The sequence below is a fragment of the Andrena cerasifolii genome, chromosome 12 (assembly GCF_050908995.1).
Source record: "Andrena cerasifolii isolate SP2316 chromosome 12, iyAndCera1_principal, whole genome shotgun sequence".
In the NCBI taxonomy this organism is placed as follows: Eukaryota; Metazoa; Arthropoda; class Insecta; order Hymenoptera; family Andrenidae; genus Andrena; species Andrena cerasifolii.
In genome coordinates this window covers 12,162,299-12,187,400 of record NC_135129.1, presented here as the reverse complement: position 1 = coordinate 12,187,400, position 25,102 = coordinate 12,162,299, and the positions used below count along the sequence as shown (strand labels likewise).

General features: G+C 47.5%; 1 protein-coding gene across 7 annotated transcripts; it reads left to right on the top strand.

Moving 5' to 3' along the window:
• Positions 1-313: 313 nt before the first annotated feature.
• Positions 314-23,958, top strand: Chb (CLIP-associating protein). Of its 7 annotated transcripts, none has more exons than XM_076823550.1 (26): positions 314-983; positions 6,132-6,237; positions 6,587-6,758; positions 6,835-7,011; positions 7,262-7,338; positions 15,169-15,200; positions 15,283-15,367; positions 16,051-16,131; positions 16,604-16,761; positions 16,825-17,061; positions 17,152-17,405; positions 17,510-17,694; positions 18,127-18,237; positions 18,319-18,414; positions 18,516-18,696; positions 18,820-19,021; positions 19,613-19,678; positions 19,896-20,227; positions 20,303-20,606; positions 20,686-20,849; positions 20,920-21,070; positions 21,139-21,271; positions 21,358-21,517; positions 21,595-21,808; positions 21,875-22,081; positions 22,150-23,958. In XM_076823550.1, exons 1-26 carry the CDS (start codon positions 795-797, stop codon positions 22,351-22,353), a joined length of 4,278 nt encoding a protein of 1,425 aa, XP_076679665.1. In that variant the 5' UTR covers positions 314-794; the 3' UTR covers positions 22,354-23,958. The 7 variants fall into 7 exon arrangements, with proteins under 7 accessions (XP_076679665.1, XP_076679663.1, XP_076679667.1 ...); XM_076823548.1 differs by having other exon boundaries at positions 18,787-19,021; XM_076823549.1 differs by having other exon boundaries at positions 315-983; positions 18,787-19,021; positions 20,932-21,070.
• The last annotated feature ends 1,144 nt before the right edge of the window (positions 23,959-25,102 follow it).

Sequence of the window (25,102 nt, the reverse complement as noted above, 5' to 3'; positions counted from 1 at the left end):
CTTAACGATACTCCGCTGTTGGAAACCCGGTGACATTATATAAAAAGAATATCATTAAATCTGGAAGAATAGCGAAACACTACACACAGAAACTAACGTACTTCGCGTGGACTCGAGATCCACCTAATCTCTGCCACTCCCACATCGAGTAATTAAACATCGCAATGAATGACGATGCAAGCAAATAATGAAGCAAGATTCCAGAAGAAATTTAAACGTATATCGCCGGATGCAAGTTACGAACGAAAGTCGGAGTTGCAGCGACGCCCGCTGGAACTACGGTGCGCTGCGATCCGGACGGATGAAAAGAGACGGACGATCGGTGAAATGAAAATGGCGTCGCGTGCACGGTGCCGATAATTTTCGTTGCGTTGGTGTGTTCGTTATTATTTTGTCCGCAGTAAATAGAAATAAAATGCGAGAGGTGTGCGTACGGTCGCGGAACGTTGAACCGGATCTGTGGTAATTAACGATCGTATAAGATCGCTGGGGCGTGCTCGATTGATCGCGGTTGTGTCTAGCGCGACCGTCGGTCGCGGAAACGGCCCGAAGGGGGGTACGGTGCACACTGTTTTGCGTATGGCTTTTAAATCGCACGGACAGTCCCGTTTCGCCGATAACCGTGTTCCTGGCGAGAAACGTCGTTGGCATGACGAGGGGAGTGGCGCGTTACGTTTCCGTTTATCGTGAACCCACGAGCAACTATGTGCCTTGACCAGTGCGTCGGGTGAGATCTAGTTTTGTTTGAAAGACTCGCGAGCGGGTGTGCGGATACGACGTGCGGTTCGGCCACCATGGCGGTGAATCCGCGTGATATGGACGGTTTCATGCCGCTCCTGTCAACGACGGACATCAAGAAGAAGTTGAACGTTGGCAGCCTGCTGCTGAATTATCTGGGCGATGGTAACAAGAGCATCGAGTGTCAAGATATTGGGCAGTTCATCGACAACATCATACCATGGCTCACCAACGGCAATCCCAAGGTAACGATCTTACCCACCTGAATTTAGTTGACCGTTCCAACGTCTCTCTGGGTTAGGATTTCTATTTCTACAAGTACAGCTGACTCGCGAAAGAAAGTATATATATTTTACGGTGCCCTCTCGTCCCTTCTGTATCTGCTAATACGAGTATGGATCTTCGATGTCAAAGCGTTAAGCTTGAGATATCGCTAAGAATCTGGATCGATCTCATTTACGACGAGTGGATACTGCTCTCGGCTATGTAAACAAGACCGTGCCGAGCGCCCATCGTTTTTCCACTTATCACCGTTAACAGATAGACGACGGTAGGTAGGACCCTTGCGTCGATTTGTGAGCATTTTGTTGGGCATATTAAAGAATGAGAAAAATACTTGGAGACGTTTGAAGAAATGGCAGTGGGGTGTGCCGGGTGACAAACTGGCTGGATCGTGTGCGTACGAGCAGGGGTGCTCATTTGCCCGATTTCGTTATCCACGTTTATCGTCAGGTTAACGTTAATCGCCAAGCAAACCCATGAATACCTTGCTATATTCACTGACACGTTATCGGAATAATCTCTAAATTGCATGCACTGGACGGGATCATCGCGGTCATTGCGAGTCGGCTCGGCCGAAAATCGTATTTGTGTACATTTTATTTTCGTCGACCTATATCTCCGTGCACTCGAAACTTTCTACGCTCGATACCCACACGAATGAACGATACGTTAATCGCGATAGCAACGTGACCGATTTGTAAATGAAATGTTCGATCCCCGCTGGACAGATCGAGGAGAAAGAACATTTTGATGCGAGAAGCAGGTGCTGCTGCAAGCCTCGCTTTAGACAAGGACCTTACGAAAGATTTGTCCCCGCGACCTTTCAATTGCTCAATCCGATGTCGAGAGCGGTTTGATTCGCGAGCGTTATCACGGTCGATTTTGGCCCTCGAAAGATCATCCTTTATTCTTACTGTTATTATTATTTTTAGCTGGTGCAGGCGGGCTGTTCCTAGAACTTTCTATGCCTGGTGAAATGATTAAGGGATCAAGTTTCTAGATCACTTATGAGGATGAGACGAGGCTGTTGCTCAAGGCTATTTGCATACAGGATCACATTCCTGGATTATTTAAGGGAATCAGCTACGTACGTTGCTGAACGCAATCCAGAGGCTGGGATCGCTCGAGTGCTCTTTACAGAAAATTTATTAAGTACGGCTACTGTTTCGGGGATGTCGTGATATGCCAATCTGCATTCCAAACCGCTTGTTTCCCTCGTTTGAGCCGGCCGAAAATCGATATCACGACCTTAGTTTTAACAACGTTGCTCGCGTGACGGCATCGCGACGAGTTATTTCCAATTAGAATAATCGCTGGCCCGGATGTCAGAGCGGCGTACAAATGAAAAGGATTATTTACGGCGAATACGCCTGTTACCAGAGATACCACGAAACCCGGGCCCCGCTTTACCCGAGGCACGTATAAGGGAGAAACTTTCACGCCATGTACGTAGCGCGTGTCCTTTGGCACAGTATGTCACGGAGCATGTCGCTGAAAGATTCGCGTTTAGTTGGAGCCATTAGGCTCGGTTAAACGCTCTCCGGTAATAGGTTGAGGCGCGTTCGATAAGGGTATTTCACATAGAGGAATTTGGAAAATAGTCAGTCCTAATCGCAAAGCAATTTCGCAAGCACAATTGTCCCTTAATAAAGGGAGGTGAACATTCCTAAATAAGATCTGGAGATGAGTGTCCCGCAGGATGGCTGCTAGAAAGATAGCAGACGGATAAGGATAATCCGTCTAAATAATAGTACTTTCCTGGATTGACCAGGAGATTGAATTTCCTCGTGTCTGGTCGAATGTTGTCCCCTTTCTCTCGGGGTTAAACGCCTGGAGTGTTTCTCGCCCGTTTCTGCGAGAACACTCGTTGAGAAGAGAACGGTTCGCAACGGTTCCTCTAAAAGAGAACAGGGCCACGTTGACTTTTAAGCGCCGGCTAGAGGTTCATTGAAATTCCGTGGACGGGAATCGGTACGCGCTGACGTCAGGGCGCGCGACACCGAAAAATTCACACCAGCGAGATTCGTCGGTCAATAAGCTGTGCGTCATCTTGCTCGGACCCGCGCGAGGAGATGACTAAAGCCGAACTCTGCCGTCTGAATTCAGCGTGTTCCATAATTCATGAACCCCCGCACTCCCTACACTTTTCTTCCTGTAGCCTCTGCACACGCACGCGGCGCACAATGGCCCGTTCACTCCTATATTTAGCGTAGCTTTTCATTATCGCGCGTATCTCCCATGGCGTGGACAAAAAGAAGAAGAGGAAAAAGACCCGGCGCGGTTCAAAGTTCCTCGCGGCGGTCCAGAAGTTTGGGAACTTCCTACCTCCGCATCAGCGCCCAAGTAGAGGTTCGAGGAGCGTACAGCACACTCGCCCGTCATTATCTAGTGCCACTTGTTGCTGTAGGCTTCGCTATTATGTAGCTCGAAGATATCCGCGACACGCGGCGGAACCTCGCGTTACGCGCACACTAGCTTCCTTCGGAGACAATGTAGAAAGAGTCTTTGCCTTGAACCGATGCCTTACAGAAGATGCATCTACAACACGGCAGATTGCAGTTGGTTCTTAATTTTCGGCAGACCCAGCATTGTCGTGCTTTTGGCAAGGAGCCTACTGCCCGCTACGCGATGAGCCTCCCTATTTCGGCCTATCGATCTGGTCGAAAGTTTCTTATACTGCGGCTGAATCTAGCCCTCCCTCCACTGAGCATCGACGTCGAATTTTTCTTGCTATTACATTACACCCCACGCCGACGAAATCTAAATTCGCAAAGATCTCGGGAAACGTTGGAGCGAAGGGTGTCGTCCCCCCTCGGCTCGCTGGCATCGTTTCTCGCGGCCGTGCCGATGCAATTGGATCACAATGCGTCTCGTTATGGAAGATCTTAGCTGCACCATTTTCGCGAGCCACCGGTATCGGTGTCAAGGACACAGGGACACCGCGAATTCAAGCCGCCCGCTCCCCTCTGCCCACTGCCCACTGCTCTCCGTTCTTTTCCCCCGTCGCGAACGTTTCCTTTTTCGAATTTAAACCATGACGTCACCCTCGCCTCGCGGCTGATCTCGATGCTTTTTGCATGCACCGCGCGCTAACGCACGGTTTGTTCCTTGCATAACGGCCCGCTCGATAACGCTCCTGCGAAAGGTCGCGGTAAAAACGATGGCGATCGAGATAACATCGCGTAGAATTCAAGGCGCTCGCCTCACCCCGCGCCCGATTGCTGTTGTTTTATAAATTATTAATAACCCCGTGGCGACAATTATGCGTCCAACTGGAGCGACTGACTCGAAGGCGGCTAGAGGCCAATCTTGCTGAAAAGCCAAAGGGTGATGATAATACTCCTCCGCGCTTATTACCCAGTTACGATCGATATTTATTACATCAGTAGCACAACCAGCAGTGTTCCACTCTGATTATAATAACTCAGTCTTCCTAGCGCGCGAGCTCGTACTTTAGATCGAATTTGCTTGGTGAGAAAGCACTGTGTCCCTCCGCTCTTCGCTGAAAAGCAAGCTTTGATCAGGGAATTCCTTACCCCCTCGACTAGGTCAGTTTTCCATTTGTCGCTCGGCTGGTCGGCGCGGGCGCCTCGAAGCGGTTCTGCGAGGCGCCTCCCACGTGGCTTTAACAGTTTTAACGGGCCCTGCTCCCAACTTGGACGGCTAAGACCAGGCAACTCGCCCACGCGACGCGCGTCCATGCGTCGACTCCCAACCATTGTAGCATGTGCAGCACACGATCCACTTTGTCGCCGTGCCGAGAGGAACAAGACCTCTCGGAGTTCGACTCCGTTCTGCAGGGTGGCAGAGATTCGTCGGGTAAAGTTCAAGGTGCTCTGGCTCCTCGTAGCCAGCTCTTCGGCAGCCTTGGCACAGAGTTTTAATCGATCGGTTCGATGAAATTGGCCTTTTGAGGCAGATCGACGCGCATAATCTTGATCACCGAGCGCTAATTATATGGAAGTTAAGGCAGAGGGAAAAACGAAAAGCCGCGGCGCTGAGCACAATGATGTCACAGCCAGACGACAGCCCTGAGAGAACGTTTACCCCGCGCGGCACTAAAATAGGTTTATACGCCTATGTATAGCGGTGTCTGTTCGTTAAACGCAGTTAAACCGACGGCAGAGTAACGGACTGTGACATTGGACTGGACTGGCCGTGTGTACTCGAGGACACAGGCGAGAGTTTGGTGTCAATGTCGATCGCGACCGTTAAGAAAATCGCGAAGAAAACCGTCTCGAACCACCGAGGAATATCAATTTAGCCCTCGTTAGCTGGTGGAACGGAGGAGGCCAGTCAACGGCTTTACGCCGAGGGGTTGAGCGAGGATAAATGCAGCCACCGCTACACTTGCACTTTCTATATTGATCTGCTCGTCCTCCCGGAGGAGCAGTTCGTTCACCCTCGAATCGCAGGTTCACATGTTCGACGTGCAACTTCTCGCGTACACGCTGGCCGTTCAGATCGCCGACAGCTATAATTACCCATTTAACCGCGTCTATCTATACGAGTAATCGCGTCACCGTGCCGAGTAATCGGCTGTTAATCGTTTTACGAACCTCCGCAATTACGTGTCGATGAAAGCGCGGAGCGGGCGGCGGGGAGAAGAAATGCTGGCAAGTAATCGTTAAGAGTGCAACGGGGAGGGCTCGCAGACGAAGCATAATTACGAGCAACAGGGAAAGTGCGAGGGGTCTGGGATTTTTCAGCTCTAAGGGAAGCGCTTTGCAGAGTTTACCTTGCGCGGATCAATATGCCGGACCCTGTGGTGAAACATAAACAACTCTGCAAGGGGCTTCGACACCTGCATCCCACGGGGGCCATTAACTCCCCGATACACCTTCGAGCTTTTAATCTATGCGTATCCTTAACGAGCTACGCGGCTAATGCATGCGTTCGCATCGGTATTTCGGTCGATTCACTTTCGATAATTCGATTTCCCGTTGCAAACACATTTCCAGCGGCTCCGTTAATCAATCTCTAAAATTGGCCGTTAAACCAAAGATCGCCTCGCTGGAAAGCTGCGCGAACGAAAGAGGACAATCGTCGTTATTCCGTTAATGGCCGATTATGCGGCGTGTTTAAACGGTTCTCTCGCTTTCTTGTTGCAGGTGGTCCAGAACGGTTTAGAAGTCCTTACGTTCCTCGCGGATCGACTGGGTCACGACTTCAAGCCTTATATTTCCACCATTATTCAGCCAACGATAGATAGACTGGGTAGGTGTCGCTGTAGCTATCTTGTACCCATTTGTCCCGGGGACGTTAATAAATTATTCTTGGTAAAGGAAACTTGCCCGCGGGGCATCCTATACACTCCGGTGTTTTGCATTTCGTCACGCCTATCAGACGCGGCCGTTTCGTAATCTCTCGTATCGGTTGAACTTCACCGCGTGCTCCTGCAGCTTTAGATATAGCAGGCGCGGAAGTCGGACCGCACTTAGCCGCGATATTACGAAGGTGATATAAATACACGCGGAACCGGTCCCTGGACTTTTCCTCGATTCATGCGCGTGATTGCGCGTTGCGAGAGGTGCTATTGGGAGTATCGATGTACTTTGTTGCACAGGGGACAGCAAAGATGTGACCCGAGAGAAGGCGCAGCTGGTGCTGCTCAAGATCATGGAGAAGGGATGCATGTCGCCGCAGCAGCTTCTGGATAGACTGCGTCCGGGTTTCAGCCACAAAAACGCCAAATTGAGAGAGGAGGCCCTAATTCTGTTGACGACGACGCTGAACGAGTAAGGAGCCGCCACGAGCTCGTCCAAACAATCAAACCGATTAGCCAAATAACTCTGTCGACGATTCCTTTTGCAGGCATGGCGCGGACGAGATGATTTTATCCGGCGTAATCCCCAGCATCGTCAAGCTGCTGTCGGACCCGTCCGAAAAGGTGCGGGAGACTGCTCTGAACACGCTGGCGGACATCTACCGACACGTCGGCGAGAGGTTGCGCGTGGATTTGCAGCGAAAGCACAACGTACCCCAGGCTAAGTAAGTGGAAAGAACGAAATCGATTCTTGGCCTCTGGCCCGCGAGCGCTCGGCCGCGAGACGATGCTTCCTTCTGGTCGCTGAATGCTCTGCTTTAAACGATTGGACCGATTAGAGGATCGTTCATAGGGGCGAACAAATGGGGCCACTCTTTTGTCCCTCTTTCTCGAGACCATAGCTCGCTGCCGTTAGAACGAATCCTCTGATCCTTCCGAGCAGCCCGGTTCACGGTCAACCTTCTCGCCTTGCAGATTGCTGCTGCTAATAGAGAAGTTCGACCAGCTGAAGGCTGCCGGCGACCTGCTGCCACTGGCAATGTCCTCGGACGGTGAGTACATCCATCGAGTTTCCTTCTCGCAGCGGGTATCCGGCAAATTGAGCCAGGAGGTACATAAAAAGGCCAGTGACAACACGCGTCACCTCCGCTGTAATATTATTCAGCCGGCGCGGCTGGATCGTGCTGCCATCCCGCAGCCATGAACGCTAGCGCGTTGCGAACACAAGCCTTCGCATTCGAGAAGACCCACACCTTCGTTCTCTCTCTCTCTCTCTCTCTCTCACGATGAATATTTAGCAAGGACCGCTTGTTCTTCGACGTGATAAGAATATCTGCCCGACCGGCCACGGTAAAACACGGCCAATTTGAATTTAATTACACCGCCCTGGCACGTTTTCTGCGCGTACTTGCGGTTCAATTGTCCGCGGATTTGTTTCTTTTTGTGGAAGGATAACGGGTCGCGTCGCTCCTCGAGATTGATCCGCCGTACAAATTTGGGCGCAATTATGGGGCCGGGTTTCTGCGCGATTCGGGAGAGCCGCCGGCCGCTCATTTCTGCCAATTTCCAGCGTCGTACATAAGTCTCCTTGATGCCGCGGGACATCTTATCGAGGCCCTACGACTGGCGCGATCCAATTACTTTGAAGTGGAAAGGCTGACGCGTTAAGTGTCATTTCCTAGGGCAACCGGCACAATGCGATCGGCAATTCGCGTTATCTATCCCCGCGATATTACATAATATTACATACGGCGATAGGTACGGTGCACCCATGCAATATCGCCGGGTGTATTGTTTCAGTCGATGTCTGTAATTCATACCGCGGATTAAAGCCGCCCCGCCTCGAACCAGCGGCCTTGTAACATTGTAAGACACTGCTGGCAGCCTGTTCGAATTTCGATTGCAAATATTACGTGTCGCCGGCAACCGAATACTTTGCGCGTTAGTTCCGACGCCGGGGCGGAGAGAGAAAGAGGGATGGAACGAAGAGAGGAGAGGAGAAAAAAAATGGCCGGGTAAACCGAGATTCCTGATGACTCACGATGTGCACACGCATTCCATTGTATAATCAATCTTTGTCTCGTTGCAAAAAATCAGCCGCTACGCGACTTCGCCTATGTAACGATAAATCAAAGGACCGTGTACGATTCTGCTTGGGTAACCAACGGGGTAAACATTCGAAAAAAGCCGCCTCGGTGTGTACCAAGGACGCGTGTTTTTAGGATGCCTTGTTTTGCAAACGTGCCTCTTCGACGCTTCCTTACAAAACACCGTTACCCATTCCTCGGGTGAAAGTGTCTATGCTCGTCACGATCCCCCAGTATCCTGGTATGCGAAAACTCTGATGGTATATAAAAAATACAGCTCGTATTCTTTTCTATTCCATCGCAATCGTCAAGCGACGAGGCCTCAGCGCGGACACTGGAGGACGCTTGCTTCCTCTTCTTCTTCTTCTTCTTCTTCTTCTTCTTCTTCTCCTTCTTCTTTGTGCGTACGCACGCCGATCACGATTAGGTCATAGATGGGCTTGGCAGCAGGAGTTACGGCTCTTCGCTTGATTTCAGGTGTATTAATAGAACGCCAAATTGCCGTGAAGAACTAACGACGAGCTTCCGTGTAGCGGGCTTCTAAATCTTTTCCTGTTGAAAGTTTCGCTCGTGCGATCTTATCCCATTCGATCTTGTGCTCTGATTTTTAAGAGGCAGCCAGTGTCCGCGGCTTTGGGAATGGCTCTGGCCGAGCGGCGCCGCGCGTTTTCACCAGGATCCGCGGAATTGGCGCGCAACAGCTCGGCGGTCACGAGTATCTTCGTACGAGGCGTACGCGCGACACGGAAAGGTTGAGCGAGCATGGCTGAAGGAAAAATTTGCATAGGCCTCGTGTTCTCGCTCTCTCTTTCCCTGTGACCCGCCGCGGGATTGTGTTCGTTAGAGGTTCGCGTTGAATCGCGATTACACTATCCGATTTCTCTGCCGCTTAACGGTGTCGCGCGTTATCCGGCCGCAGCATTTCTGCAAACAAGTTCATAATTCCATCCCGATGCCCCGGCACGCTTGTAACCGAGAAATCATGTGTCTGTCGCGTTCTAGGTGCAAGCCGTGTCCTTTTAGAAGAGTATTCGCCGCTTGGTTTCGTCAGCGTTGCATCTACTTAACGCGTTCCGCGCCACGTGGGTCACTGGTGACCCACGATATTTATCGCGGACAAGATTTTCTTCGAGCGGAGAAGGTTTCTCCGAAGGAATACCCCTTCGTATCTTTCACTGCGTCATACGGACCAAGTAGGGCCCATCTTGGTACGAGGAAGCTGGAAACAGTATCGAGGTGTATTTCTGCAACACGGAGGAGAGAGAGTTATTCACCCTGTGCCCGTTCTCTGGTCGATCGAAATTAGCACCCACACGTTCGCCGTTGAACTCGCGCTGCGTTGCGCGACCTTACCCCGAGGACAGCAACGCGGACGGACTCGCGTGTACACGTGCGCCCGAGCCAAGTGAAAGGTAGGAGGGTGGCGGATTTATCTTCAGCGTGCTACGATCAAGCACGATTCTGCGCGATCAGATATTAAACGCGCGGAATAGCGCGCGGGATGCCCTTTTTTCATCCTCTCTGCGGTGGCTCTCTGACATTCCGCTGGCGAGTGCACGCAGGAAAATCGAAAGTGCGAACGCCCGCGGAGGAGGATCCGTCGCGCACGCTTTCTTCTGACATCGGGCGATGTCGGTGCGAAGAAAGTGTATCGCGCAAAACGATCCTTCTCCCTCCCCCCCTGCGGACCGTTAATGGGCACACCGACAAATTACCCGAGCGAGGGAATAATCGGTTCGGTTGACCCGCGACGCGAGCGCATTATCGCGCCAGCGCTCGCGCGGCTCGCGTTGCGCAACGAACGAGGGTACCCATTATCGGCATCGGCGTGCGAGTCGCGTGGGCGAGATTCCCCTTTGAGCAACATTTAATGACCGATCCGCGGAATGGGCATTCGCGTTTTTTTTTTTCACCAGTGCTCGCTTGCCTTTCATCGTCGCCGCGCGGCCCGCAGAAAAACGCTCCTCGTACGGCGGGAAATCGGAAGCGAATCTCGTCGGCCGTCGGGAACAATAAATAACGAGTCACTTTCACCGACGAATGACAGACGCCAAGTACGATCCCCGAAGAAATTGCCGCCGCGGCAGCAGCTCGTTTTCTATCCGTAATTTATTCCGGCGCCTCTGTTCCTATTGAATTTCTAAGCAGTAGCAGAGCATCCTCCAGTCCATGGAGCAGAGAAACAGCGAGCCCACGCTGCGCGTTAATTGCACCGACGAGAGTAATTGCCGATATTTTTGCCGCCCGTGTCCCCTGGGGCAGGCTGGCGGGGCGACCATTCGACCGAGTTTCCTGTTTCTTTCCGATTGTCGTTCGCCGATAGAAAAACGAGAGACAAATCGTCGTGACCTACATTCGACGCACAGCTCCACGGTTCATCTTTGAGGCTGCGACCCTACGCGCGCGCATTCGCGCGTCCAATGACGTGAAGGGTTGCTTTCCTGAAACGCGAAGCGATCAGGTTAATTGCACGCCGCGAGTTCAATTTGGAAGGCGCAATTACGGTCTCGCGGTAATTGATGATCCAGAACACGACGTTTATTTCTTCATCAGAGGGCCCCGACTGGCGGCTCGCCGCCTTTTTCACGGTCCTGCCCGTATCAACTTGTTGCTGTGTCAGTAGACCAGCTTATTACAGTTAAACATTGTAATTGCGCGGCTCTCCCGCCGGCTCGCCGGCTCGCCTCGCTCTGCTGCGGTAGATCTCGGAACCCTGGCGAATTATCAGAGGATTTTTGTTGCGTCAGGCCACCAGGTGTGGAATTTTAGACAAAGGCCGGCCGCGTCGTTAGGCGCTCGATCGCGCAGTGGTGGACAGAGGCAAAGGTTCTCGCGAGGTACGAGTTTTGCCGTTTTCGCTGGACGACCCGATTCTCTTATTTCGGGCAACATTAATCTTCGTCGCCCCTCTCTTTCTCGCATTCGGCTGCTTCTCTCGGCCCTCCACGCGCGTGGAAACGCGTCACGTTCAAACGGGCGCAAATTGAATGGGGGCCTGGGCATTAAACGGCCGCTTGTTTCACCTGGACTGACAATTTGTCCCGGTGCTTTCGCAACCGGGCAATAATACCCCCTCTTGTTCCCTCGGATGAGCGTTTTTATTCGGATGCGATCGGCCAGCCCAGCGCGCTTTTAATTATGTCATTCGGCCCGGATAAATGGATCGATAACGCCAGTTTAATGGGAAAAAAACAGCGCGGCCCCGGTCGAATATGGGAGCCGATCGAGTTGCCGCGCCCGGGGTCCGTGGGGACTCCAAACCCCATGGATCTTTTGTTTCTCGGCCGACTGCGCCGACCAATTCAGCTATTCACGCGGTCGACAGATTTCTTCTCCCTAAACCTGATATTCGATCATGGCCGCCGCCTATAAAATTTCCCCTTAATTCCTCGATATCGTGTTTGGTAATACGATAACAGCGTCGGGCCTGACGCGTACTACAACGCTTTCTTCTGATCGCAGCTCGATACTCTTTCCAATTGCTGAATGAAATGTCAGCCGTTTTGTTGAAACCGCCGAGGTCGATATCTCGATACTTCGAACGCGATATTTCCGTGATAGGTAGTTCTGCTTCGATATACTCCACTAGAACTGAATGTCACCCAGAACACATACGCAGAGGAATACATTTCCATGGAACAGTCAGCGTCTAATCACCGAAAAACTGTGCAGGATGTATCCCCGATGGGTCCCTCGAAATGGCCCCCCAATCAGGGCCACGATAGGGGAAGAGGTGGCCCCCTTCCCCCCGGCCGGGCGAACAGCGGTAAGCGCTTACCGGGAGAGTTCCGTAGAGTAAACGAGTCGCCATTTAGCAACGTGAGAGACGCGTGTCTCCGTCGAAGCTAGGCCATTTTATAAGCGGCTGTTTCGCTGGATTCGTCGCAACACGGTGTCCGTCTCTGGCCGGTGATCTTGATCGTGTTCTTTTTTTTCTGTGTCACGGGCCGAACAAGATCGGGTCTCGGAGAAGTGACGCGCGTGCCTAAACAAGACGCATACACAGTAGCCGTGCCCTGTTGCGTGCCTGTTCACGGACAATGGGCAAGGACGATCGGTTTTAGTTTCTCCCGGCACGCGTTATTTGTTTACCTGATCGCCGGCAGCTGCGACGAAACGCGACGGAGTTATACGCACCAATGATATCTGGCCCCTACCGCCTCGGCGATCCACTCGTTGCAGAAGCGTGCCCCTCGTCAGTTCCACGCTAGGACGTTCAGGGGAACGCTTCGGTATTGTGCGCCGGAACCAAGTGTTTTCGCGACTGCGATCAACGAATTCTTAGTGATTGTGTGACGCGCGCTGCTGCTGCAGCAGTGGAATGCTGTTCCCTTTGTTCTGTTGCTTCTAACGGACGCCGATGGTATTTCGCGAAAAAAGAAACCAAGCCATAAGTCCTCGACGATTGTGTCGTCGCCGCGTTGGAAGAGTCATCGTGACCGAGGAGTTTCGCGATGGAAATTCGTTCCGCCGTCCAGCGTTCTACGTAAACGCCGTCGCCGATTTGTTTCGGGCTGTAAACGGCTGCCCCGAACTCGCAAGAAAATAACCGCTGAATTGTTGCTCGGTCGCGGGAAATTAACCGATACCACTCGACTTTCCATCGGCACCTTTGCGGTGAAAAAGGTTCGCAGCGCAGAATTGGAAAAAATAATTCGCTGCTTTTGAATTATTAATGCACTTTCTCGCGCACGCGCTCGCCGAAGGAATTTCACTTTCATCGAAACCATCGTCCTCGCCGATATTTAGAAGTATTTTTATTACACCATTCGGGAGGTAAAGTTTCTAGAGATAAATGGAAGATGCTCGAGCCTCGTTATCCACCCGTACACCGCGTGTATACACACGTGTGTGCACGGTAATGAATTACACGTAAACGTCGCCGCGGTACTCGTGACGCAATCATCCTTGGAAATGCAATTCATTTTTTCCTAACATGCGTGGACGATTGTTTCGTTATGCCTCGCGGAAAAATTCTTACGTAAAACGGAAAGACGGTGTCGCCGAGTAAATGTCAGTCGGGTCTCTTTTTATTTCACACGAATCGACGCTTCGTTCCACAAAGAAGCATCATCACGGTGACTTCTTATCTCTGGCTTTAATTCCCGGCGAAATTTTGCGCTCGCTTGAAAATCTCGGCTAACTAAACATTACGAGGATGCCGGGCGTGCTCTATCTGTAACGTGAGAAAATAACTCCAGTGTCTCATTGCCGCGGTTATTACGAATGATATCACGAATGCAAATCTAGTTTCTCACACGTTGGCGCGTTGAACTCTCTGCTCGCGCTAGGCCTCAATGGAGAACGATTGTTCAGTGGTTTTTCATTAATTATAGTTGCACCAGCTTTTCCGATCTTGCGTAACGAAGGGTAATTAAGAGCGTGAATGAGAAACGACTGTCGCTGACGTCTTTCGATATATCTCAGTCGTTACCTTGTATTACGTTCTAGAACTGTTGTCAATAACTGTTCACGGTTTCATAGGTGATATATGATAAAGCGGAGATCGTAGAAGCACTTTAACGAGTTTCTAAGCGAATGCGAGATATTTTGCGCCACCTTACGAAAATTCTTCGTTTGTTAGGCTTCGTTTATCGATGTGTGCCATCTTAATTAGCGACACGTTAATTCTTAAGGATGCAGGAAGATTGCGCTCACTTGCTGTTTCGCAATGAAGGCTTCTCACAGTGTTTGTTTTGACAGTCTTTGGAATCATGTTGAAATATAAGTTGCGCTTTATACGCCGCGCGAGATCATTGAGAAACTGTGCGATTCAGTGATCGCGTTTCATTGAACAAGCTTTTATTTATAAAATGAATGATACCGGCGTGCTGCTGCCGAGCGGCCACCGCTGCTTGCACAGAGGACTGAAAAAGTATCCCAGTATCGATCACAAGATATGGGATCCGAGCAGTAGGTGGATCCTTCAGTGGGATAATATTGTTAAGCACCCAGGTGCTAGAGCGAGGGGGTGCCATTGTGACATTCATAAACCACCGTGGCTGTATCCAGACTTAGGTACACTGTTCTAAGAATAAGTAGACTTTCTTCCAAATACATCGTGATGTGCAAGAAAACATCGGTGACTTGGTGCATAAATACTCAGAGCCATGTATTATTAAGTATTTTTACTTTTTAAACTTATCTAAATTCACTAAAATCATAACCAAAACTCAAAATGCATTTATTTCTTATTAGCTTCGATATTTTTTTTTGCAAATTTCACTTCCTAATTTTCAAGAAACATTCATGACATATCAAACACCGAAAATAAGGGAATTTTTTTTTCTTCGCCTTCATAAATATAAAAAGTGCTCGAGAAAGATTTAAACTTACAAAAATTGAAAAATAAAGTTTTTGTTTTAGTTTTCCATACTTTTTTCGAAAATCGTTTGTCGCACGAGAAAAAGTAATAGAACATAAAATATGCTCCTTGTCTGGATCTACAACTTTTGTTTGACACATTTTTTTTTATGCAATCAATAACTCGAAGGATATTATATAAAATCGACTTTGTGAGCTGTTAAACAATTACTTAAATGCTCAAGGGCCCAGGGGCACCTTTTCACGGTATCCGATCGCGCTCAAATTTTATACAGATTTTTTTTTTATTATTTCGAACTATTCTGGAGGAGGGTGCCACGAAGAAAATCTTGAAAAAAATTTCACCAAGTGTAAATAAGAGCCACACCCTAGTGGACATACAATATTTCTGCACTAATTTCTTCAACCCCGAACAGATTCTTTTGCTAAACTTCTGCTCAATTTAATCTTTTTTAACCTTTTTAATTACAGTTGGGAAAGGCACGGACGAGATAGACAGAGCGGTAAGTGTCAGATGTAAATGAATCGATAAACTTTACAGTCCAGCTCTATGAATTTGAATTGGAATAAATGTAATTGTTATAGATTAAGTCTGCTCCCGTGAAAAGGTTGGCTGCTCCTCCAAAGCGAGGACAATTTGGACCCGCAAAGACTTCATCTTCCGCTTTAGGTGCATAATAGGTTCTATACAATTTTAATATTAAATGTAATTCTGTATGAATTATTAAGACTAAACTGTATCACGAGGATAATCCTTTAATTAGCTTATTTTGAGCATGGTAAATTATACGTATAAAAAAATAGGTGTATCTTAGGATAATTCTGAATTCGTAGCAATCTTTGCTAAACGCACAGTACGTAAAAATCGTGAGCCTAGTGCATTTCAATATTTTAAACCTATTTATTTCGAGAAATCGCTAGTAACGTAGATATAATTCAAACGAACCACGATACAATTCAACTGTATTTATACTTTCCGAACAGTTTGAATTATTAACCATTGGCCAACGAACTCTCGTTTACTTCACTGTTGTGTGTGTAAAAATGCTTTGTGTGCTACGAGCGGATGCTCCGTTTATACATAAAATACGTACTTTACTTATTTCGTATGAGTGTTGCAAGTCTTGTGGTTAACTTTAACGAAGCACATATTCCTCTTACAACTAGTGCACAGGTGTGACGCGTGCTAACTTACTCTTACGCTTTCTCCTTATTGTGGCTCAGCAGTTTAAACAGTATTAACGATGCGCCTCGATCGTTCACCAATTAAAAAAAAAAAAAAAAAAAATACGTCGATAGATAGTGTATGAACGTTTTGGTGACGAGAATGCTAATTATTCGCTTGCATGACAGCTCAGCCTGGTATCAATACACCACAAGCGGTTCCAAGGGCAGCAACCGTCAAAAGAACCGTGTCAGTAAAGTCGACACCAGGTACCTAAAAACTCCATTGGCTATACTAACTTTGTATTATGTCATGATGGCTCGTGGGATCAGTTACGTATTCTGTTTGAGAATTCTTCTTACGTTATTCTTTTCTCCCTTCCTTCCTTGCGAACATCCATCATGGTATACATACAGAGGACAAGAAATTATTGAAATTCGAGCCAACTAATATGACGCATATTTTGGTACAACACCCTCGCAATATCACTGCTTTATCTCTATTCATTTGCATCTCACTTGATACGAGCGTGAAGTTTGATAACACGCTTATACTATATGTCTATCTTTGCACCGCTTTTTATGTTACTAAATGCAATGAAGATTGCGCTAAAAATACATTCACGGTAATACATTTTTGAGATACTACAATCAAGACGAAAAAACATGACGTTATTTAGTAACAAGTAGCATATAGACTTATATGTTTATACGGACGTATAAAATGGTATCTAATACTTAGGTCAAGCTGGGGCCGTCGACGAGGAGACATTTCTTACCGCGTTCGAGGATGTGCCATCTGTGAATTTGTTCTCGCCAAAGGATCTCGAGGAGCAAATGAAAGCTATAAAGGATAATGTAGGCGACGACAAGAAGGACTGGAAACAAAGAACGGAATACGTATGTACCGAAAGCTAATGAATCGAGAGCGAGCGTATGGAGAATAAGTTGCTTGTCTTGCAGATGAAGAAGTTACGATCGATTATTATCGCCGGCGGCACAAATTACGAGAATTTTTTGGAGTGCTTGAAAAACCTGCAAAGATCTTTCGAGATCGCGTGCTCGGATCTGAGGTCGCAGGTGGTGAGAGAGGCGTGTATCACTTTAGCATTTGTTAGTCAGCACCTGAAGAACAAATTCGCCGGCTTCGGCGAGGCGGTGTTACTCACGTTGATGAACCTCATACAAAATAGTGCCAAGGTGAGGTTCGCGATAAATCGCCGTTAACGTCGACAGAAGGGAAACCGTAACGACGCGGAGGGACTTATATCAACAATTTTGCGTATTCAGGTTGTGGCATCAGCTGGTGCTGTGGCTGTGAGGTTTATCCTCCAAAACACACACTGCGGTCGTTACGTGCCAATTATCACGTCGTGTTTAAGTAACAAAAGTAAAGATATACGTCGAGCTTCGTGCGAATACCTGACTCTGATTCTACAGACGTGGCCTACTCAAATATTGCAGAAGCATGTGCAGGTATTGCAAGATACGATCAAAAAGGGCATCGCGGACTCAGACTCGGAAGCAAGAGTCTTTGCTAGAAAGTAAATACCCGTGGATACTCTACTAAATGTCCCGTTCTTCCTAAAAAGAAAAAGAAAAAGAAAAAGAAAGAAAAACAACATTACTCCATTCTGGATATTTTCAGATCGTATTGGGCATTCAAAGATCATTTCCCGGATCATGCAGAGGCACTGCTCAACAGCCTCGATACCGCGTACAAACGGTCCCTGATGTCCCTTAGCAATAGCGGTAGTATTAACAGCTTGAATGTAGTGACGAGATCAGCGAGCGTCAGCCCTCGAACATCCAGACCAGCAATGAGCGCCACAGGTAAATCCTGTTATTATTCTACAGTAGCAAGGAGATGTGGTAGTTTTAACGGATAGCGATTGGACTAGATGTAAATTATAAAGAGCATCAGTAATCGAACAATGGGGTATAAAACACTTCTCACCTTTTTTTTTCATGCTGCTTTTGTGACTATCCTTTACATTAAACGTATGAAGGTAGTACGGAAAATTTGCATCAAACTTCTTCGGGTCAGCCACATGGCCCGCTCAGACGTACTCCGTCCTTGCCACGGTCTTACCGCCAATCTGGTATTCCAGTCCTCCAAAGACCCACTGATAATCACTGTAATTGTTACGTTCTTGCTCGATGGCTTTAAACGATCACCGCGACTTAGAACGCTGCACTAACGCACTCCATAGATACGCCAACGTCCCTGTTCGTTTTATCAACGTCTCTGAAACTTTTCCACAGATCGTGCAACCCCGGGCGTTAGGTCCACCAGCGCGATAGATTTGCAAGCCGCGCAAAGGGCAAAAGCTAGGATGGTGTACGCAAATATCAGTAGGCAAAAAGCATCTCTGCGTGAGTAGCAATTATTGAAGCCTCTATCGTTACCGTTATCCTACATTTCGTCCAAGCGACAAGTATTATTTCTTCGTTTAGCACGTCCCAGTAAATCTCCAGACACCGCGACGGTTGCTAGTCCAGAAAGAACCGCGAGGACGAGAACAAGGATGTCCGGGGTGTCGCAATCTCAGCGTAAGTGAAAAGGAAGGAGACAGTTTCTCGGCGATTTTAGGAGCATCTAAAAGCATCAGATCGGTTTCGATTTAATCGATCCGTATGTTTTCACGTAACAGCCAGCAGTCGGTCGGGATCTCCGTCGTCTAGGCTGAGTTACGCCACGTACAATCGCGAAGGGGAATCCCTGATTGCGAGACCTAGGCGGTTGTCTGGACACGGGATCCGAAGCACTGGGAACAGTCGCGAACCGAGCCCGCAGAGATTTGGAATGGACAGGAGTTTTGCAAGCAAGATACGGTGAGTTATTATTCATCTGGATACCGTTGGTTTCCACGTCAAGTGGTCTCGACAGAGATCGCTGTGTAAACCTAACGTTGGCTGTTCTAGTGGAAGAGGTTTACATATGTCTCCAACGGACAGGCCCCAGTCTAGGCCAGTCATGGCGCAAAAGATGCTGCAGCAGTCCCGCGAGGCGGAGTCAGCGTTAGCGGAAGCATTCACGGTGGATAATATCGACAGCTACACGAGAACACCGCGGGGAAAGGGCGATCACAGCGACGACAGCGAAACCAGCAGCATATGCTCGGAGCGTAGCATGGACAGCTTTAGGCGGCCGAACGATGTAAGTAGAACGAGAGTCGCAGACTTCGTTCGTCATATGATTACAGTAGAAGAGTACAGTAATAAAACAGCGACTGACCCGCAGTGACAAAATTACATTCCAGTGAAATATGTGTATATCGACCTCATGTGAATTATATAACAAGTACCACTCTGCATTAACATTACAGACTTATACTGAACGATTGTTATATCATTACGCTTCTTTATTATTTTTATTTAATGCTTCTCTAATGTTTATGCGCAACAAGGCATTACTGCGATATCAGATTTATTTGTGGGGTCTCTAGTTTGCTGTGCAGTTTGAAGATGCTTTAAATGTACGCGAATTCGTACTATCCGAGTATAATTTTATTCCACAATTGGGTTTGTCTATCGTCGTCGATCGTAAGAGTGTATCATCTCGAGAATAGAGGAGTTATTAGATGCTTAGAGGCTTAAGAGAGGAGCCGCTTTTAGCATCCCACGACAGTGTAGATAACGCATGTCTGGTTTTTTCTTTTGGTTTTGTTGCGGCGTATTTGTTTGGTTTGGACTAACGCGATGCGCCGTTCTGTTCTCCATATCTGTCCATCGTCCATCTACCCATTAGTCGTTCTCGTGGAGTGGCTCTCAGCAAAGACTGTATCGTGATATGTGGGATCAATCTATCCCGAAGGTTTGTTAAATTTAATATTCATATCCATTTACTCCATACGTATATGTACATATATATATATATATATATATATATAAATATATATTCGATAGCTCATACTATACTCTTCTGCCAGATACAGAAAATACAAATCTATTTTGCGTATAAAACTATTCATATATGTTGCTGCGGTGTCCTCAGTACTCGCTATTATGCACAATGAATGCTTACCTTGCAGGATATTAAAGAGATTATTGAAAACTGTGCGCATAAACATTGGGGAGATAGGAAAGAAGGTTTAATAGGATTACAACACTTCCTTTCGAATGGAAACACACTGACGGCGTCGGAGCTGCGCAAAGTCACGGACATTTTCACCAAGATGTTCATGGATTCTCATACGAAGGTGTTCAGCCTGTTTCTGGACACGTTGAACGAACTGGTGGCAACTCACAGCGAAGATCTCGGTGATTGGCTATATGTCCTGTGCGCGAGACTCCTGAATAAATTAGGCACCGATTTGCTTGGATCGATACAGGCGAAGATCCACAAAACGCTCGATGTTGTTAGGTAATTACGAGAAGTATGAACCTCGGAGTCACCTGAAATGCTCGGCAACTATTTCAATCCCCTTTTCTCCTGTAGAGAATGTTTCCCAGGAGAGCAACTGCTTCCCGCAGTGATGAGGTATTTGACGGATCCAACGCAAACGCCCAATTCCCGTGTAAAAGTCGCCACGCTCACGTTCATCACGCAAATCGCCGAAACGGCGGAGCCGTCTGCTCTCAATAACTCTGCGGGCACGGCTTTGGCCAGGTTACTCGACTGGTCCAACGATGTGAAAAGTCAAGACGTTAGAAGGCAGGCACAGAACGCTGTCATATCGTTGTACAACTTGAATCCTCCGAAAGTGACCATGATTTTGGCAGAGTTACCCAAATATTATCAAGTGAGACTATTCGACAGTGGTTGTTGAATAAATTCGCGCTAATCCTTACGCCTCTTAACATGTACATCGAATGTTGCAGGAGGCGGCACTACCATTAGTACAAAATCATTTGAAAAAATCATCGGGTTCGAGTAATCCCGCTTCGCCTGGCACTCCACCTCCCAGAGCTCAAAGTTCACCGGCTCGTTCCAAGCCCAAGGGCGATATCGATAACGCGGATGAGAACTTGGAAGAAGTCTACAAGTAAGCTGATGATTTATGCCTGCCACGGGCACCCGGTAGTTTGTCATTCTTTGTTATTTTAATTTTAAAGTACTTCCCACAGATCGCTAAGGCGCACAACAGCGGAGATACAGAATTATGGTTTCGAACGTTTAGAAAGGGCGACCACTAGCAAAGACAGTGGAATTAGTAATATGGCCGATGTGGAAGAGAAAATGGAGGGTCTCACGTTGTGTAATTCGGTAATTAGATAGACAGCATATAGTCTACTAGATAGTCTGTATTTTATATTGTATTCTGATACTATCAGGGTCGATCGTCTTCCGTTTCTTCGCCCACGCAAAGAGGTCGATCTGTTACGAACATTACGGTAAATGGTTCAAGCGACACGATGGCTGGAGATCTTATTCTACCTCAGGAAAACAATGGCTACAAAACGCATGGTACGTCTGCCATTTCATGTTCAAACAAATATGTGAATAATCATTCTGTTGGCATAGAGATCTAATCCGTTCGGTGTTTATTGCAGGATCATCGCCTGATTCGTCGACTAGGCCAGAAGTGCTAGATCATATGATCAAAACATTGCAGTCGAAGGTGACACAGACCGAGGAAAAAGTATCGGCTTTGCAAGACTTCCAGCAATACGTTCGTGATGGGGATGCATCGTACATCAAGCAACATTTCAAGTATACACGATTCCATTCGCGTATGTTTCTTAAATCCGGATTATTACGATTCTAATCACCCGTTCTCGTTTTTCTAGAAAACTGCTCAAGATGTTACTAGATAGCTTGACTAACGATAACAAGAAAATGCAGGTGGAAGTACTACAGACGCTGATCGAGATGCTTAAGTGCCCGGAGCTCGTGGACAGTTTCTCCCTTTACCCTGAGCTGCTTGTCCTGAAAGTGATTAACGCGTACAAAACGGACGACCAGGCGCAAGATACCTCCACCAGCAGCAACTCGAGAAATCCAGTAAGTGTGTAAAATAAGGGTTGGGAGGAAGTGCTCGATAATTCAGTTAATCCTATTGGTAAATAGGTCCTTTGGACAGCGGAGAAGTGTGCTGCTACGATAGCGATGGTTTTACAGCCAGAACAAGTGATCCACTTGGTTTCGACTATAATCACCACCGAACCGTTCCCCTTGAACATGGGCGCGATAAAAATGCTGCACAAAGTGGTGGAGCATTGGGGTCGCGACGCGATAGAGCCTCATTTGTCCAAAGTTATGCCCGGTCTTATTAAGGCAAGTTGATGTGCACCTTTCCTTTCTATTTTTCCGACTGTACTCTTAACAATCAGTTTGATTATTAGGCTTACGACGAGAAGGAAAGCGCGGTGCGCAAGAGCGCTGTGTTCTGCATGGTAGCGATACACTTGGCGGTCGGCGAGGAAGCGTTGAAGCCGCATCTCAGCTCGTTGTACACCAGCAAACTGAAGCTTTTAAATATTTACATACAACGCGCGCAACAGGCGAACAGTCAGCCAGCAAGCCCTCGTAGTAACAGCAAGAACTAACTAACAACAAATTCCGCGACACTTAGGATCGCGATACTTAAGAGATTCGCTCGTCTGGATGCAAGGCATGAACGAATGCTGATTAGCTTCCTCAGTAAGTCCGATCCGTGAGGACTGTCAAACTGCAACTGACCAGCACAGTCGAAGTTATCGGACACGACAGATTGGCCTGTACGGCTGGCTTCGCGGCAAGGTGCGTGCGTGTGCAAGTGCGACATAGCTGAACTCCTGACAGTGATGTTGCACAGAAAGCAAGTTTAGTGGGCAAGTTTACGAAGAATATTGTTTTGTTTGCCAAAAAAAATTTATAACTGTTGCGAAGTAAGTGTTCCAGATATTCCCCCCTTTTTTTCTTTTTTTTTTAATGACGATCAAATATCACCAGTACATACGTGTTACGTAGGAACAATTTTTATATGTTCAGTCAACAGACGCAAGGACGACTATCGCGACTCGCTTTAGATATAAGATTTTTTTCACTCGAGATACGCGTAACTCCGATTGTTGCGTTGTGTTGTATCTGACGCAGAAAGCTTTAAGGATCTTCCCTCCGTATCTTAAAATCGTGAAAAAAAAAGGAAACAGTATCGTGCCTCTTTGTCCAGTTTGTGATTTTATATACTTTGATTTTTATTTGCTACTCGTTAAGATATATTGTATATATACGTATCTAGATATTTCAGTGTATTGTTGTGCGTCTATTAGAGTTGATCGCGAGACTTTGCGAGGGATGTGTTTTCCATGAATTATTAATTGCTGATTGTCAGTTCTGAGTGAAAGTTGGAGGTGACAGTGCGACATCACTGCCGAGAGGATCATATAGACATTGTAAGCGGACCGTACGCGGTACCGGGAGACGTTGTACGCTTCGTTCGCCAATTTACAAACATCGCTGGCAGTGTCACACGTGGGCAGATAGATTGCTGTGCACCTTGCAATGATTACGGAAAGAGCCAGGCACAATTAGTGTGGACAGTTTCTCCGGACTGAGGATGGGCGATATGTTTGGTATCGGCTGTGTACGATCAGTGGGGATGAATAAATTTAATAAGAAAGAAACATCCTTTCTTCGCATTTCAGCACATTAACGGAAGGCCCGCGCGCGATTATCGTATCTGTTAATAGCAACGTTTCACGCGGGCACATGTACGATCGTTACGGTGGCTTTTTATGTGTATGTAGGTCGAAATGTGGAAAAGGGACGGCGTTAGTTTATTCGTTCGCGAAAATCCATGTGCTAGTCAGACTCCCAAGGACGCACAATGACCGAAGAAACGCAGACGAGAGTGTGGCTCGGGACTTTCCAAGGGAAAACAGGCATAATAAAGACGAAGAAAGGAGAGTCTGCGAGAGGAGCGGAGAGAATGCGAGCGAGTGAATGAAAGATTACGTGCGGCAGAATCGAGCAAAAACTAGACTAGGAATGATTAGGGAGAAAACGATTTACTGGAAGCTAACGTTAATATTTAAAAACTATTCGTCACGTTGCCAATAATTAAACGAACGCTGAATCAAAGCTAACGTAACGAGTTTAGTAACGTATTCTGTGCCATTGTCGTTTCTGTTTTACTACATAAGGATAAAATTATACATATTAATATATAGTGATCACCCTTCGTCTTTTCTTACTGCTAGGTCGAGATAGTGAAGTAATTTCACGGTGAAATTGCAAGTGTATCATCGAAACATTGGACAGACACTGCGCGTACAGAATTCGACCATGTCCTTTTGAAGACGAGAGTATCGACGCGTGTAAGATTCAGTTGACGGGCATAAATGTTCTCGGGATTAAAGGGCGGACGTGACAAATGCGTTTCGATTATAATAGACGGCCAAATAGTGCCAAAAAACGGAATCGGGCGAAGCGTCACAGAAAGGGGGGAAAAAAGCAATTGGTTGCGAACGTTCGAGTGTGGTGTCAGGGCTATTTTACTTGGTGCCTTTGGCGTCGTCGGGGCGGAAATTTGTTCGGGGATCGTCTTTCATCGTCTTGTAAAAAGAAAAGGGAAACGCGATTGTAGTCTGCAAGTAGATAGAAAGCCTCTCCTGTACTTTGTCGATGCCGCGTGGATCGGACAGTCGATTAAACTTTCCGTAAAGCTTTCGCATTGGTCTTGTGACGCAAATCAGTCGGATTATTCTATCTTCTTGAAGCTCGGTTTGCCACGTGCTCGACATCGTCTAAGAATTGTATCCATCTATTTTCGTAGAGCCGCGAGACGAGTTGTACGGACGCGAATCGTTTTCACCAATTGCTCTTTGATCACAGGCAGGGTGGATAGTTTCGTTTCGTTTCGTAGGAGATACGCTACAATGTTCTGCGATATCTTTTCGACGGGTGGGTTCTCGAGGGAACAGCGCTCTATCACAGGCACTTTCTAACGTGAAACCTTCAGCCACGTCTACGTTCGTTTATTGGTAAATTCTTCTCGCCAATCCATTCGTCATTGACCGTTTATTTAAGAACGTTTTGGGATTTGACCTGGTGTGTGCGGATCGTGTATATATATACATATTATAAAATAATATAGAACCTAATGTAATATTAATACGGATTAGGTAGCTCACCGTCACTGCCTGCGGGTCTTGGCCAACGCTGGACTCTGCGTGGTGTCGCGATCGTTTATAAAACAATGGAATCGCTTGTTTTGTTAAGTTTTCGAGCATTATTATCGACAACAGGATTTACATTATATTTACTAATGCGTGTATGATACCGTAGGGTATATATTGCGACGTATATCGAGGT